Here is a 17,850-nt window from a genome sequence, read left to right on the forward strand (position 1 = left end):
TATAATTTTGAAAGTATCCTCAGTTTACCTTAAGTGCCCAAAATGTTTGCACAGAACTGGATAAACTTACATGTATGTATAAAATATCTATTACAAATGTTATCCATGACCAAAATCTCACTTTTTAGCAGTATTATTTTTATTACATTATTATATTTTCTTCCACCGTATAGTGGTCAGGTGACTTATTAAGATAATTAGGATTAAGATGCGATAGACACATCTGTCTATCACTGAGAACTGAGGCTGATGTCAGCCTGGATTTCCAGCACTGACAAATGATTCTGATACTGACAGACAGGTTTATATCACATTTAGTAATTATGAAAGCTACAAATCCCCCAAAAGCTATAAAAGCTATATTCATATTCTGCTTATTGTACAGTTTTTACTGGATTTACCTGTAGCTTTGTCCTGTTATAAAAAAGTGTCACTTCATGGTTAATTACCACATTACTGACACCCCTGCACTACAACGCCATTAGAAATACTCGGTAGTGGTTCAAACAATAAACCGTGATGCGCAAAGCATGTGGCATCACTGGAAGCTATCTTGTCTTGTAATTTATTTTTTAACAAACTAAAACCCAAATTAATAGAGCTTTCCTATAAGTACAGTATTGTTCAAAATAATAGCAGTACAATGTGACTAACCAGAATAATCCAGGTTTTTAGTATATTTTTTATTGCTACATGGCAAACAAGTTACCAGTAGGTGCAGTAGATTCTCAGAAAGCAAACAAGACCCAGCATTCATGATATGCACGCTCTTAAGGCTGTGCAATTGGGCAATTAGTTGAAAGGGGTGTGTTAAAAAAATAGCAGTGTGGCATTCAATCAGTGAGGTCATCAATTTTGTGAAATAACAGGTGTGAATCAGGTGGCCCCTATTTAAGGATGAAGCCAGCACTTGTTGAACATGCATTTGAAAGCCTGAGGAAAATGGGTCGTTCAAGACATTGTTCAGAAGAACAGCGTACTTTGATTAAAAAGTTGATTGGAGAGGGGAAAACCTATAAAGAGGTGCAAAAAATTATAGGCTGTTCAGCTAAAATGATCTCCAATGCCTTAAAATGGAGAGCAAAACCAGAGAGACGTGGAAGAAAACGGAAGACAACCATCAAAATGGATCGAAGAATAACCAGAATGGCAAAGGCCCAGCCAATGATCAGCTCCAGGATGATCAAAGACAGTCTGGAGTTACCTGTAAGTACTGTGACAGTTAGAAGACGTCTGTGTGAAGCTAATCTATTTTCAAGAATCCCCCGCAAAGTCCCTCTGTTAAAAAAAAGGCACGTGCAGAAGAGGTTACAATTTGCCAAAGAACACATCAACTGGCCTAAAGAGAAATGGAGGAACATTTTGTGGACTGATGAGAGTAAAATTGTTCTTTTTGGGTCCAAGGGCCACAGACAGTTTGTGAGATGACCCCCAAACTCTGAATTCAAGCCACAGTGAAGACAGTGAAGCATGGTGGTGCAAGCATCATGATATGGGCATGTTTCTCCTACTATGGTGTTGGGCCTATTTATCGCATACCAGGGATCATGGATCAGTTTGCATATGTCAAAATACTTGAAGAGGTCATGTTGCCTTATGCTGAAGAGGACATGCCCTTGAAATGGTTGTTTCAACAAGACAATGACCCCAAACACACTAGTAAACGAGCAAAGTCTTGGTTCCAAACCAACAAAATTAATGTTATGGAGTGGCCAGCCCAATCCCCGGACCTTAATCCAATCTAGAACTTGTGGGGTGATATCAAAAATGCTGTTTCTGAAGCAAAACCAAGAAATGTAAATGAATTGTGGAATGTTGTTAAAGAATCATGGAGTGTAATAACAGCTGAAAGGTGCCACAAGTTGGTTGACTCCATGCCACACAGATGTGAAGCAGTTATAACAAACTGTGGTCATACAACTAAATATTAGTTTAGTGATTCACAGGATTGCTAAATCCTAGAAACAAAAACGTTTGTACAACATAGTTTTGTGTTTGTACAGTCAACGGCAGACACTGCTATTTTTTTGAACACACCCCTTTCAACTAATTGCCCAATTGCACAGCCTTAAGAGCGCGCATATCATGAATGCTGGGTCTTGTTTGCTTTCTGAGAATCTACTGCACCTACTGGTAACTTGTTTGCCATGTAGCAATAAAAAATATACTAAAAACCTGGATTATTCTGGTTAGTCACATTGTACTGCTATTATTTTGAGCAATACTGTAACTGCTTATTTATTGTAAACATAATTCTGGTTTTTCTTTCCCACTTTCAGAATCGACTTTATTAGTCAGGTGTGTCAGACACACATGTATGTATTTACCAGATTTTTTGGCTTTCTTCTCTTGGACAAATTTCTCTTGCTCCTTTTGGAAGTCTCCTAGAAAAGTCTGCAAGTACACAAGTGTAACACACACACACACACATAGATGTACATGTTAAATGGGGGATTAGGTGGCAACATTTGCCAGTGGTTATGATAATGTTGTGTCACATTGAGCAAATTTGTGTCCATGAAATCAAAAAACAGAACCTCTGTAATCGCACAATAAGCAACATGCCTTGTCTATGATGCCATCAATTTTTCCTTCTTCCACAGTCTTCTTGATGGTCTGAGCGGTCTCTACCACTGACTCTGAGATCTTCTTGGTGGCACTGGAGGCAAAACTGAAGATGTATTCTTCAGATCGAGGAGGAAGAGGAAACGATAGTGTGGTTAACAACAGCTTCATATTGTGGGACTGTTGTGGGATACAAACGCCATCACTGGAGCAATCGGTTAGCATCTTAGAGAGTTCATAATAAACATATTAGTCAAATCATTTTTCAAGCTTTTTCTGAGTTAGCAGGAAGTCAAATACAAGATATACCTATCTGGGGTAGCCAACTGTGAATAGGTAGTTTTTATTCAATTTGTTTGCAGATGTTCTGCAACATTTTGCGTCTTTTTATGGTTGCTGCTCATCATTTTGCAGGTGTTTCTGCACATTTCTTTGTGAACATCTGCGTCTTCTTGTGGTAATTTTGTGTCTCTTTGTAGCTGTTTTGAGTCACCTTTCATTTCTCTGAGGACATTTTACATTTCACTGTGTACATATGTTTTATGTCTCTTCATCATTTTGCATTTCTGTGGTGATTTCACATCCCTTTGCGGTTGTTTAGGATCTTATTTTTTCTCTTTCTTGGACATTTTTCAGGGAAAGACCAAGGGTCCCGTAGCTTTCTGGGTCCCTGGGCTTGTGCCCAGTAGGCCCAATACAGTAATCCATCCATAACACCCAGACAAACCAAATGTGTCAACTCAGATATCCTCATGTTGGCATTGGACAACACATCTAAAAACAAAACCGTTACGTACAAGAGAAACGAAGAATAGGGTGGGGAAACCTTTCATCATGAACTAACATAACGTCACATTCAGCTAATTTAATAGGCATATGAGGAGTTAGCATAAACTTTAACGTTACCCTGCTGAGTAGGCAACCAGATCCTCGAGCTGCAGAGAAATGGATTTGCTCGTTACCTAGCTTGACAATCGCAGTCACAGCATGGAAAATAATAAGAAAAACAGTTCCTTCTTACCACCCAGTCCTTTGCTCTGCTCAGAGTTTTCCTGGTTAGCCGATGGTTCTCCGTCCTGCTCAGCTGGTTGCTGTTTGTTTACCTCGTTTTGTGCTTCTACTACCTTTTCTTCCTGCTCAGCGTTCGGATTTTCTTTGTCATCCGACGTCCTTGTGTACGTCTGGTTCTCTAAACCCAACCACGTCCCTAAACTTTTGAACATATTGGCCGCAGTGAAATAACTCTTTAGCTTTAAAAATCTGAATAACAATAAACTGAAGAGTGGGTGGTTCTTTACTTCGTGCAACCAGGAACTATAACTACAGCATTTAATGCGTCTTCTTCGTCTTCTTCTTATGATGTTTATTGACGGTTTGCAAGCCAACTTAGGGTTCATTACCGCTACCTGCTGGGCTGGCGTGTGGAACAACAATAAGCGACAGCACTTCTTCTTCCCTGATTGCTTTTGTGTAATTAAGGTTGTGTCACTGCCACCTAGTGGTCCAAAGGTAGAAATGATGCCTTCGGGCTGCGCTGGGTCAATGAGTAAACCAGTTTGTAGGTTTTCAGTGGTCACAAATGTAAATTCCTGCTACATATTCTGTGCTTTGGTATTTGTACTTCGAGATAGTAACCAAACATTGTATTACACATTCATAACAAACCCTACACACTTAAAAAAAAAAAAAGTTAACATTGTATATATATGTATGTATCAGTCTCAATTATATGGGTATGTGGAGGATAACAGAAACAACTGTGATAATAATAATAATAATAATAATAACAGTAAGAACAACAACAACAGCAATAATAATACAATAGTTAACAGTTACATTGAAAAAAAACACAGGAAGAACAACCATTTCACCAGCAGGTGGCGGTAATGAAATTAGAATTGTTGCACATTGTGTAACACAAGCCGAGGAAAATAGACCGGTGGATTCATATCAGGCAAGTTGATCACATTTTAATAATAATATCACGTATTTGTGTCTTTTAGTTTGGGGTATGATCTAGTACATATATGTTGTAAACTCTGTTATTCTTCCTGAGCAAAATCTGAATTACGAGAGTTACAGCATTAATGTAAGGATTAGCCGCTCTGCTAGGCCGTTTTAAAGACAACGCTACAGCAGACTCCATGTAGAAAAACTGTCATTTGAATCATAGTGAGCTTAAACTTAAACTTTATAGAGAATTGAAAATAACTCGAAACATTTCAGGATCAATGCAGGTGTTCTGGTACAGTCGGCATATAGAGGAAAGCTTTCTGGAATCAGTAAATGCTGGTAGGCTATAAGATAAGTTGTTGACCGTAATAAAATGATGCAAGGACTGATATAAAGTATAACAAATTGCATCTATTAAACCAACCATAATATCAGGACTAGACTGAGCACACCTGATACATACTGGCTTAATACAAATTTAAAACGGGGGAAAACTATACAAGGTTGTATTTTAGGTCCAAAATAACAATTACACATCCTAACCAGGCTGCACAGTGTTTTTCATATGAAACTGCTGCCTTTTTCTAGGTTAAAAAAAATGAAGACTCTGATTGTGTTTGATTTTGACCACACAATGGTTGATGACAACAGTGATACCTGGGTGGTCAGGTAAATAACATGTTAATAAATTATAAACTATGGGTTTTACTGCTGTAAAATGTATTAAAAATTATGCAGGTGGTGCAGGACGGATGCAGTATAAAATTTTTATATTTAAATTACAAGCATCATCACCATTTTCCCCAGTGAATCTTTTCATTTATTGTGTTCTCAGGTGTCTTCCAGGTCAAACTCTTCCTGACTCTGTGAAGAATTCCTACAGAAAAGGCCAGTGGACTGAATTCATGGGAAGAGTAATGACCTACATAGGTGAAAATGAATGATCCTTTTTGTAGGCCAAATAGTCATTCATATGTGCATAGAGCAGCACACAGTATTTGGATGATACAATTTTATTGCTTACACTAAAACCTGGTCATTCTTCAGTCCTTTGACCCTTTTCCCTAATTGTTCAGGAGACCTGGAGATCAGCCCCGACAGGATTCGACATGTGATGGAGACCATCCCCTTCACAGCTGGAATGACAGACTTGCTGACATTCATATCAGAGAATAAAAGCACCATTGATTGCATAGTCATCTCTGACTCCAACACCATGTTTATAGACTGGATCCTTTGTGCTGCTGGACTCCGAGTGGCTGTTGACCAGGTTTTCACCAACCCAGCTAAGTTCAATGAGCACGGGTACATGGAGGTACAGTGCTACCACTCTCATGACTGTGATCAATGCCCTGTCAACCTTTGTAAGAAAAAGGTCCTGGAGCTTTACCTGTCAAAACAGTCTGACGCAGATGTAGAGTATGAGCAAATATTTTATGTGGGAGATGGTGGGAATGATCTCTGCCCTACTACCTGTCTGAGAGGGCATGATGTCGTGATGCCCAGGAAGGGATACACCCTGGAGAAACTGCTGGCCAAAGTGCAAGGTCAGGAAGATAGCACTTCTTTGAGAGCTAGAGTTGTTGTCTGGAGCAGCGGCACTGACATCCTCCATGAACTTAAAGCAGCTATGCAGTCATAGCCAGGGCCCATGGAAAACAATACTTGACTGAGTGCACAAATGTAACTGACGTATTGCACTTGTGTGTTGGTGCTCCCAAGACAATATAATTTTGTCAAGTTTTTATGATAAAATTGCTTCTATTTAGTTAAAATGCTTGAAAATTGATAATTTGTCTCTAGGAAATTTTAACTTCACCTTTGAAAACAGTGACCTCAGTCTCAAATGAGGTTTGACTCAGGCATAATGAAGGATTTGTCTTTTATTCAGAGGTGGAGGAGGGGAATGTAGGCATCTGTGCCCATTTATAATACAAATGCAAAAACAATGTGTGTGAAGCTTTTGCAGAACATGAAAACACTATAAAACATAAAAAAGCATTGATTCATATATAACTGCTATATACTGAATTGGAGTAGGCTTTTTTCACAGTAGACATTTTGACTAGTCAGAGCAGGAACACACAGGTTTTACTAATAACTTGAATAATTGCTCTGTTCAGTACAAGCGTTCCAGCAAAGCGTGCCAGTCAGTTAGCATGCACATTACCAGAACCCTGAAACTGAAGGAGCTCAATGAAAGTCAGCCATCATTCATTTCTTTGTGTCTTTTTCTACTGTGACATGACAAACTGTTTTCTGTGAAGACACTTTCCTAAGTTTATTATAATATAACTAATAAATATATTTTTGATCAAGGCTGTAGCCACCATCTATACAAACTTACCTCAGCTCCCCTACAAGCTAAATAAGATTATAGAAATTCAGCAGTATTTTCACATGAAACATTTCTGTAATTCCTAGATATTGCTATCTAGTGTATCTGGCCAAATAAGTTGTTCACACTATGTCAGAGTTGTTTATTGTCACCTAATTTTACAAATTAATTTCCAGACTGTGTGTGTATGTGTATACATATTGCTTGTTGAGAGCCGCTGTACCAGTCAAATTCCTCGTGTGTCCAACACACCTGGCCAATAAAACTGATTCTGAATGAAACTACACCACTTAGAACAGGACAGCAGCCTTTGGACTTATAATACAAGTTCAGTATTTTGACGTCTGGCACAGAGCACCTTTCTATGGCTGTGGATCTACACATTAGGTCGGATATTTGGATGCCTTGTTTGGACTTACGTATTTGTGACATACACCCATGAAACACAGAGACGTGCCAAGAGCGTCTAATTGAGGTGTGTGTGAAAAAGTGGTCCACTGAATAGCCAGAATGGACTTTTTTGTGATGTCCATCAGACATCTTCACAAGGTTCAAAATGAAAGATTATGCGACTCAAACATTGGCATATGCTTGGATGTCTACTGACCTTCAGTGTAGGTCCCCAGTAGATGTGCATATATGGAACCTATGCTGGGTGCCAGTGGATGTTTAAATTAAGTCAGGTTTAGACATGCAGACATTTAACAAATTTTGAACATCTGAGGATATCCTAAACAGGTCCAAAATATATGCCAGTGTTTTGAGTATGTTTTGGATGTCTGCTGACCTCCAAAAAAGCCCCCTAAAAGACGTTTAGATATTGAACATCTATTGGAAATCAGTGGATGTCCTAGGTCTTCACTTTGGAGTCAGGTTAATATTTGCAAGGAGCACGTGTCACATTAGCTGATTTGCTGAATAGCATTGCCACAAACATTCAACTAACTTTCTAGCTATTTTGCAAATGTATGTTGTTGTAACATTAGTCGTACCCCATTTGCTACTACTGTTGTGTTAATGCATGTTCATGAATTCTGGGGGGGCATGGTTTCAAAACCCTAAGTGAAGGGAGTTGTCAATTTGTTTAGGTGTTACCTTGTTTCTTGTACCTCACAGCAAGTATGGTAAAAGGTTCTTCACCACATTTCTGTAACACATGGTAACATTTTAGAAGTGTGGTGAAAATGTCTATTGAATGATCAAATATACAAAGGATGTCCAAAAATTCTGGCTCCTCAGTGGGCCACTTTTCAACGTCTAACTCAGACCTCAATTATATGTCTTTAGGACATCTTTGTGTTTGCTGGGTCACCTTAATTAAGGGAGGATTTATTGCGGGTCTGTTGTATTAGACTCCATTAGTTTTAACTACGTAGGTACATGTGAAGCTATCGATCAACCCTTATTTGTTTCTATTGAATGGCATTAACCTCAAATGATTGTTTAAGCTAAATGAACAAACAGTCTGGATCATTTTTAAATCCACAATAGGCTTCAGGTTATACATTTCCCAAGTAAATCAGAGTGAACCAGACGTACAGTAAAATCTAGAAATGCTCTTTATTTTACATCTGTGAGTGGTTCACACAATTGACAAGGTTCCAGGTTTTATTGAGTAATTTTATTTGGATAAGTAAGAACCTATAGTATTGGAATAGTGCTGTACATATTGATTACCTAGGCAGAGTATTGGGTTTTGATATGCCACTTTAAAACTTGCAAGAAAGCATAAATGTTCACTGAGAGGTTTTGTTGACACTGTCATGATGCAGCATATTAAAATAGTATTTGTTTATTCTTGATCATGTAATTCTAGTGATGCAATTAAAACCATAAACAAATTGGATCCATTTTTAAAAATTCATTTCATTTTTTGTACTTGCCACTGAGTGACCAAAGAAAAAGAAACCCTTATAGACTGCAATACACTGTAATCTGAAACTGATAATGTAAACAACATTATGAATTTACTCTTCATTTAGAAGAAGCTTTGGATGAGGCTAGCTGTATAAAAGTGAGGGTGACAAACTGGGATACACCTCTTGAAAGTTCACCATCCAATCTAAACAAACAAAAATAGGGTCTATTTAATATTAGGCAGTATCACTGTAGCTATAAATGGTGGACTTCACACATGAGTGACATGGTAGGTATAGGTTGTACTTTACACCAGGCTGGTCTGGTGAGACTGGAGAGGTAACAGAGGAAGATGCAGAGGTGAGTGTAGATGACATAGTGTAGGTAAGTACTTAAGGTAAAGTGAAGAAAGCAGCAGTTCAGGATAAATGATTTGGCAGCGTTCCACAAAATGGTGAAGTATGGTAAGAAACAAGACACTCAGGTGTGGTCCCACAGACAGTGAGCACAGAACCACATACTGTAGGTATAACAATAACATGAGGCACTCATATTTTGTTTACAGGAGGTAACATTCATTCATTAGGTGTAGAGGAATCCAAAAAATAGGTGGCAGAAGAAAACACACAAACTATAACAATCTTCTCTGTGTGTGCATGTTAGCAAATCAACTGAGCTTTTTTTTTTAAGACATGAGAGGCTAACTGGAAATTGGCTGGTGACAACAGGTAGGTTAAATATCCATCAGTTTGCTAGCTGGGACCTGCCCTCACTATGAAAGGATAGTGATGGGGAATGCTTGTGAACCTGAGATGCTTGTGAACTTATGGTTTTGGGGAAAAGGTTATAGAGATCTGCGGTGCACTGGCAGACCCCCAAAGCCTTAATGAACTAGAGCTGCCTGGATTTGTTGAATGTCTCGAGGCTTGGATCTGATGTATAGAAGGAATGCCTGGGAATATGGAGATAAAATACTATGCAACACAACTGAGGTGCAGAATCCCGCAGGTCGAGAGAACAGAAGAGAGAAAGGCGGAAGAGAGGCAGGTCGCACCAAGCGGACCTGACAAGTTCAGTGGAAAAGATATCAAATCCCGTGGCCCATGTTAACCATGTCCACTCACTTCGATGGATGATACTCAAGTATGGTGTTGTTTAGGAAATTATAAAACTAAAACTTACTCCACAGTGAATTTGATGTTTTAAAATAGCTGTCATAATACAAGAGGCAATATTGTCATTTTAGCAAAGAGTGTAGTGTGGGTGACTTTAGAACATACCGCTGTCTCTGAGCATGCTAATAGTATTATTAATAATTTTCTAATGTGTTATAATTAGCATTATAGCAAAAGCTAGCTGATATCTAGTAGAGAAACCAGCACCACAAATGAGGCATGTATCACCATAACTAATCTATTATGCATTAATTGCTAATATTTAAGGAGCAACCCTTGCTTTCATCAGGAAACTGTCTCATTTGCACACCCAACTGAAGAATGGGGTAAGAGCTCTTGTAGGGCACAACGATAATTTACATCCCTTTTTTTCTGATACTTCACACAATTTCCAAAACACAACATTGCATAATAGAAAGTCCCAAAGATGACCTCATTACACATGCAGAATAAATGTAATCTGTCACAATCAAAATGTTAATGAGAATCCAAACCTATAAGGACTGTCATTTGCTAGGATTGTTTGTTTTATTTTGTTGCTTTCGCACTGAGTTGGACTTAGTAGCAGCACACACAGACTACAGGATCACCCAGAAGATCCCAGGATCTTGATTTTCATGATGTGAGTCACCCCATGAAGCTGCTGGATGCCCTGTGAGGCTTCTACTCTGAAGGCCTGCTCACGGGCCGTGCCATGTAGTGATCCTATATAAAGTCCAGCCCTGCCAAAACATGGTGCTGTGTGCACACAGCTTATACATCAGGAACATGTTCACTACTGATAAGAGGGAGAGGTCCAATAGCATTGCCTGGTATGCATGAGTATGTGAGATAAAGGCAGAGGAAGGAGCCAACATGGATGGATTATGCCAATTAAAAAAACTACAGCACTTGTATTTGATGACCCACAACTATCTGCAGGAAATCAACATAGACCCACTTTGTACATCTGCATCAAGGACCAACCAAGTGTCTATCTTGTCTCACTGTGCAAGAAATGCTAAATATTGAAGGACACTCTTGGATGCAGATCAGTGTGGGTGACTGGCCAAAAAGATCTTAAGGGAATACTGAACGAATGAATAAGAAATATTAACTCATGACATGATAATAATAACAGCACAGACATAGGTGCATATTGTGGCTTACAGCACTGTACTTGCCCTGCTGGCATGAGTTTGTCAGTGGAGGACATACTGAAAATGTAACTGTTTACTGATTTAAAAGGCACCCATTCAAATGGACAGCCTTGGCCCATGTATGTACTTGTTTACACAGCTCTTTTCCATAGACAGTGTGTACCCTTTTCAAAACAAAGATATAAAGTGCTTTTCATGGTGTAAAACAGGATTAAACCACGAAGAACTGGAATTAGGCAGTTAAATTAGACATTAAAATGAGATTGAAAAAGGTAAAATAGTCCATGTATTGGATAAACAATAAAACCAAAGTAAAAAATGGACATAAAAACAATATGCTACTAGCTGATTTTAACACTGCATCACCAGTTGGACTCTCATCTGAAGTTTATATTAATCCCATTCAAAATTCAATATGGTCTGGCAGACGGGAGGGTGTAGACTCTGTCTTATCCTGGTAATCGACATTTTACACTCCCCTCCCCTCTTTGCATTTGCTTTTCATGTCACTGAATATTTTTCCATTGTCAGTAAGGTGAGGCTCTACAAAGACATTTTGCACATGCTGATAAAAACCCCGGCTCTCTTCGTTAGGATATAATGAATCATATTGTCTTATTGAATCCTCTCTTTTTCTGAACTGTTGTTGCTAAAGTCACTCTATTCCCCGTTGAAGTTTCCTAAGTAATTTATTTTCAGAAAGGCTAACTTGTCTGTAGTTTTTTGGAGGTGATTAAGGAAGGTGTTTAAGCACTTTGGTCAGCTTCGGCTGTGTTAAATGTGCTATATAAATAAAGTTGATGATGATGATGATGAAGAGGAAATTCTGGCCCTGGATCCTGACAGCCTGAAGACTGTCCTAGCAGGGGAGAAACAGGAAGCGGTACTGGAGGCAGTGGATGGTTTGGGTGGCTGAGTCATGACACTCACACCCTCACATGTGAAATACTGTATATTAAAGGAGTCGCCCATAGTAATGACCCCACAGAGAATTACCACTTGACTGTGAAGCTCCCTCAGAGCTATGAAGTTATTTAACATCCTTTATCTTATGGTTTTGGTTTTAACAACCACACCCTTACTGTTTTGGGCCATTCTCATCAATACTGTCTCTAGCAGTAGGTATTTTGATTGAATAGGGTTTGATACAACTTGCTTCATGCCTCCTGCTCACAGCTGACAAACATGGAGCATTTACATAGCAGCTAAAAAGCCAGAGGTTTCCTTGAGAAGCTATTGGAGACCAAATCAAATCAGTTCCCTGTCTGCTGCATGCCACTGTTTGCTAACATGTTTGCCATATGACATTCATAAGGTGATTACATGCCAATCACTGCCTTGTGACGCTATTAAATAATCAAGCCCCAGTTGGATTTCGACAGTAAGCTGATTTTTTTAAATGGATGAAGCCAAACTAGCTGTTTTCCCATGTTTACAGTTGTTATATTATAAGCAGGCTGCTGACTGTAGCCTGATACTGAGTGGTATAAACTTTTCATCTAATTAGAAATCTGAAGAAACAAATCAGTGTATCTGTGAAAGGGTCAGAGTATTGCTACAATGTTTTTTTTTTTTTTTTTTTTTTTTTTTTGCTCTACTGAGAATGTTGGAAATATCATCTTTTACCAGAGGTGGTAAGTATGACTTCAATGGCAACTGTAGCTATAGCAAGATCCAGAGTTACAAGGTGGATGCTGACCAGTGAGTATCTTTAACAATTGTCCCCATTCAGGTAGCTCTGGTTTCAAATCTGATTTCACTCATTTATTGTCATGGTATTGCTGGTGTCTTTGAACAGCAGCCTGTACCCAGCAGAGGGCCAGACCACCCTTGCTGAACACTTTGACTCATGCACAGAGGAACTTCTCACTTACCAGTTTGAAGGAGAGGAGGATAGAGTGCGGGGGAGTGGCCATGCTGAACCATGTGTACTGAATGTCACTGTGGGCCATTCTTGCTCTAAAGGGACCCACCTGCAGAGTGTGGAGAAATAGGATCCTTACACAGATACATGAGACAGAGCTGACCTACCTGGGATATTTGCTTGGCTGAATTTTTTTTATAATGGCAGAATCTGAAAAGACAGAGGCAAGCCAAGGATACTGCATGATCCCTTCTTGATGGAACAGATGTTGTGCCAAATGGGTGAAGTGGCTTAACAGCTCCCAGTTAGGCAGTGGTTTGAGTTTTATTGTAATAAATGTGTTTCTCCCTACTCCAAACTAACAGGCAAAACTGGAAAATAAAATAGAAAGGGAATGTTTAATGCCCACATACATTTCAATATCTCTGTGGATAAAGAAATGGTTGACATTTTTGAGGAAGTCTAAATATAACAAAACCTGGCACCTAGCACCTTGAAAGCTTGCTAATTAACAAAGACAGTTCTAGCCAACTAAAAAAAAAAAAAAATCTGAACCTTTGTTATTTTTACATTTTCTATGGGCTTGTACAAACCAAGCAGAAGAGTGAGGTTAAGAGATGCTGGTAGACAGATTTAGTTACATCTGGGTAGAGTCAGTTTAGCAGTTTCAACATGTTTTCAGACTTTAAGATAAACTAATCACTTTATGACTATAGCTTAATATTTAATGAACAGTTATGAGAATAGCATCAATCTTTTCTAACTGTTGGCGAGAAAGAAAAGTATGTTTCCCATAAACACTTGGAAGGTGTGGACCTTTAGCATATGGTGGCTCAGTTAGCCAGAGTGCAGAGGTGTACTGGATAAATCTTTTTCACCTACAGTACTCTTAGATGGCTTTTGTCAAACTTTATTTGCCACATTTCAAATGCAGTCAAAGAATGCAGGAACCTGTCAGAGACCGATGGCTGGTGTTGTACACAATTCCTGGGAACAAAAATAATCCAAAAGACATTTATTAAAGCAAACATTTTAGCTTGTAACAGCAAGCGATGTGCAGTTTTTAGTAATAACACCGATGAAAACTCAGCTCAGAAAATGTTTTGGTGAACCAGAACAGACAGTACAGGATCATGGAACTGGCTTATAATGCAGCTGTCATTATTGATAGCTGTGTGTTTCCTGCTACAGATTGACAAAATGTTAACTTGCTATAATAGGAAAAGCACAGGTGCCATTGAATTGTCCCGGTAAGCCATGACAGTGTGAATTCATCCATCATTCAATATATAATTCTCACCTGGGCTTTTCTTACAGCATCATATCAGAATGGCCTCTCGTTGAAAGAGATCTATTAGAATTCAACATTAAAGCAAGATTATCTAACTTTTTTCTGAACAGCAGCCACTGTGGCCACAAGTGCCCACGGTTTAATTACAAATGATAAAATGTAACAGCATCACAAGCAGAAAAAAGCTGTGTAATCAGTTCTCTGACTTAGTAATGCCAGCTACACAACAATATCAATCTAAAGTTTGTGAACACAGCAAATATGGCAGCAAAACCCATGAGGCTGTTGAATTAAGCAATAACAAATTTTATTGATTATGAGTTCAACATTTCATTTATTAGAGTGATATCATGAAATTTCTCTTTTAAATTAAAATACATAGTCTTTTTAATAGGTGGAACCAAATTATTCTTGCTGGTTAGCCAGAGGTGTCAAACATGAATGACAACGTTTGAAATCACAAAAGAATTAAATATGCATATAATAACATGTACAAGAGCTCAGTGATTCCACAATATAGGCCTTTATCACACCACAGCTGCAATAGCTCACAGGTGTAGTTAATACTCTAAACAATGTCTCTGCTGCGTTTACGTGTATCAGTCTACCATAACAGTGAGGCAGTGTGCATATGGTCCTCCTACTATCAGTCCTACTGTAAAAACGCCTATTGTACTTTGATGTGTTCATCATTCTGTTTATAGGACATATGTTTGAGATTTTTTAATTTTGTTTCTTTCCATTTGTTGTCATTGTTTTATTCTATAAATTGGTAACATACAGTAATTTAAGCAAAAATAAGCAGGTTAGTGTTGAATATTTGTTGACTCTACCTCAACAAAGAAATGAAAGAAAGAAGAAGCCCTTAAAGCAAAATGAATGTAGTGTCAATAAAATAACTCTTTTAATTTTGAGTAATTTATTCATCATTTGGCTTATAGTATCAGATAACTCCTCTCCGAACTCTTACCTTTTCCTCTGGGCTTCCATTTGCTGCTATGTAGGCAGACAGACAGACAGAAAAAACTGGAGGCTCTTGGGCTTTGCTCAGTGAGGTTTAACTCAGACTTAAGATTGTTTCAGCCTCCAGAGAAGCTCCTCCAATAAGGCCAATCTGCTTGCTGGTGTCTGGCTACTGTGAAGCAAATTCACCCAGTAGCTCCCATTCAATTAAGACTTTTATCTGTTATGAAAAGGAGGCACTGTGTGTGTGTGGCTGTTGAGAGTTAACAAAGTAAAAGAAAAGTAACAGATGAAGACAAATTGACAGGCAAGCCGGCAGGCAGCGGCAGACAAAGACACAGAGGAACAGTCTCTGGTCATCTTTGTGTTTTTACATCATCCTGATCTGAACTCCTGAATCACAGGATGTTTCTCACTATGCTGTCCTACATTGATCATCACACAGACATGATACCAGCCAGAGGACACATACAGTAACTGGAGCTACACATTATGTGGTTTTTAGTTTCATTTAGTATCTTAGTTGAACTCTTCTGTCCATCACTGCTGCACTGCATAGTATATAAGAGCAGCACCAGTGCTGCTATTTATTTATTTTTTCCCATGCTACTGGCATGTCCACCATTTGATGCAGATGCACACATATCTGAATACTGTAGACTTCCATTTTCCATCAGTAGATGAGACTGACAAGCACTGGATTGATCACAGAGAGAGAGACATCCTTTGATTTTTAGTGAAACATCTCAGCAACTATTGGCTTGTCATGTCAACTTTCCATAGGTATAACACCATCATCAGGTCAACATTTCAACATGTCCAGTATGGTTCATGACCAAATACCAGCAAAACTAATGATACAGCTATTTATACAAATGTCAATTTTAGTTTTTTAATGTGTGCCCCCCCAGGTTTATAATTTTAAATTGGCAATTTGTTTTGAAAAAAAAAAGCATATATGCATATATACAGTATATATATATATATATAAAATTGTTATATATGATACATTTTAATTAATTGTCATATAATATAATTCAAGGCTTTACTGTTTCCACCTGCAATATTTTAAACTGAAGAAAGATGGTGCCTTTATCAAGCAACTGAAGGGTAACGCATATGATTTATACTGGGGAAAAGCAAGGCAGTGGCTGCATTAAAGCAAATATGACTTTGTAAATTGTGTGAAACCCTATTAGGTATGCACAGAATCCAGTCTGAATTCACATGACAAATGCTTACTCTTTTCTACCAATTACCCCAAGTCTATGCCCATTGTTCTCTTTGACAATATTGGCCCAGATCTAAATCTCCTTGACCCATTTCGTTTAAAGTTCCACTGCTGTTCTGTAAAGGCTGGATACTTAGCCAGCATAACTCTACTCTTTCTTATAAGCTTGGTGCCCTCTGCAGCACAGTCTGTATGGGTAAGTCAGGGTAATGAACAGAGGCTGTCAGGGGATGGCAGTGTTGCTCTTTGTTGAGTCTGTGAAAAAGCTTGGCAAGAAACAAAGTCTATGTGAGTAATCATGGTTTGTACCCAGCTCTTTTGAGTTTTACTTAGATTTTGAAACCAAACCCAGAGGAGCTTTGCTCTTGACAGGCAAGGACGCAGACAATCATAAAATCAATGAAAGAGCTGATGGACAAGAGAATCTTTATGAATTTCCTTTGGCTGTAGCCTGATTATGTGTTCATCATTTCATCAGGCATGTAGCGGAGCGTTAAGGAATCTCATCTAAATTGCTTTCACTTGCAGAATGCATTTTATTCCACCATTTGAAGGCTTGTAGTGTGCAGCATTCAACACTTCTCAAAACCTTTTGTCAAGTTGCCCATGATCAACACACTCATCCCTGCTGCTGCAGTGAATATATCTGTGGGTACTTTATAAATGTTTTGATCATACCCAGTGGTGGAAGAAGTACTCAGATCCTTTATTTAAGTAAAAGTAGTAATACAACAGTGTAAAAATACTTTGTTACAAGTAAAAGTCCTGCATTCAAAATGTTACTTAAGTAAAAGTATTAGCATCAAAACATACTTAAAGTACTAAAAGTAAAAGTATTTATTATGCAGAATGGCACATATTACATCCCTGTATATCATATTACTGTATTATAATTGCTGATGCATTATTGTGTACATCACATTTAATGTTGCAACTGGTAAAGAGGGAGCTAGTTTTAACTAGCTTATATGCATTTAATTTGGATTACTGCTTGGTAGAATTTTCCAACATAGATCAATGAGGTCTTATAATTCTAATGTATTTTTTATATCAATCTGGTTCAAAAGTTATACAATAAATGTAGTGGAGTAAATAGTAAAATATTTGCCTCCAGTCAAGTCAAAGTAATGAAGTAACTCAAAAACTCAATTAAAATACAGATGCCTCAAAACTGTATCTAAGTACAGTACATAAGTAAATGTACTTACTTTCCACCATTGATCACACCAGTGACTCTGCTATTACTTATCCAGGTTCTATGGAGCACGCAGCAACCTACAGTGTATCACAAAAGGTTTCATCCACAAATGCTAAAATGTTCACATGACCAAGCAGTTTTTCCTGTTTTGGTGTATTACCTCTTTACTAGACATGTTTGCTGTATCATTTGATTGTCAGGATAATAGCAAGCCTTTGTAACTCAACAAGAAAAAGGGTTAAGGGACTTGTGTATGAGCAGATAATATCTGTGATA

General features: G+C 38.2%; 2 protein-coding genes across 4 annotated transcripts in view; one reads left to right on the forward strand and one right to left on the reverse strand.

Moving 5' to 3' along the window:
- The window catches only part of LOC109969953 (synapse-associated protein 1-like), an 8,102-nt gene extending 4,122 nt beyond the window's left edge, over positions 1-3,980 (reverse strand). For both annotated transcript variants that reach the window (XM_020617191.1, XM_020617190.1), the window contains exons 1-3: positions 3,587-3,980; positions 2,566-2,684; positions 2,328-2,394 (exon numbers count right to left, since the gene is read on the reverse strand). In XM_020617191.1, the coding sequence (XP_020472847.1) occupies positions 2,328-2,394; positions 2,566-2,684; positions 3,587-3,962 (562 nt within the window). In that variant the 5' untranslated portion in view covers positions 3,963-3,980. The remainder of the gene's footprint in view (positions 1-2,327; positions 2,395-2,565; positions 2,685-3,586) is intronic.
- A 449-nt stretch (positions 3,981-4,429) lies between these two features.
- On the forward strand, positions 4,430-7,006 carry phospho2 (phosphatase, orphan 2). Of its 2 annotated transcripts, XM_020617154.1 has the most exons (4): positions 4,430-4,519; positions 5,107-5,187; positions 5,354-5,448; positions 5,595-7,003. In XM_020617154.1, exons 2-4 carry the CDS (start codon positions 5,117-5,119, stop codon positions 6,158-6,160), a joined length of 732 nt encoding a protein of 243 aa, XP_020472810.1. In that variant the 5' UTR covers positions 4,430-4,519; positions 5,107-5,116; the 3' UTR covers positions 6,161-7,003. The 2 variants fall into 2 exon arrangements, with proteins under 2 accessions (XP_020472810.1, XP_020472811.1); XM_020617155.1 differs by lacking the exon at positions 5,107-5,187 and having other exon boundaries at positions 5,595-7,006.
- The last annotated feature ends 10,844 nt before the right edge of the window (positions 7,007-17,850 follow it).

This window comes from Monopterus albus, unplaced genomic scaffold (genome assembly GCF_001952655.1).
Source record: "Monopterus albus unplaced genomic scaffold, M_albus_1.0 scaffold186.1, whole genome shotgun sequence".
Lineage (NCBI taxonomy): Eukaryota > Metazoa > Chordata > Actinopteri > Synbranchiformes > Synbranchidae > Monopterus > Monopterus albus.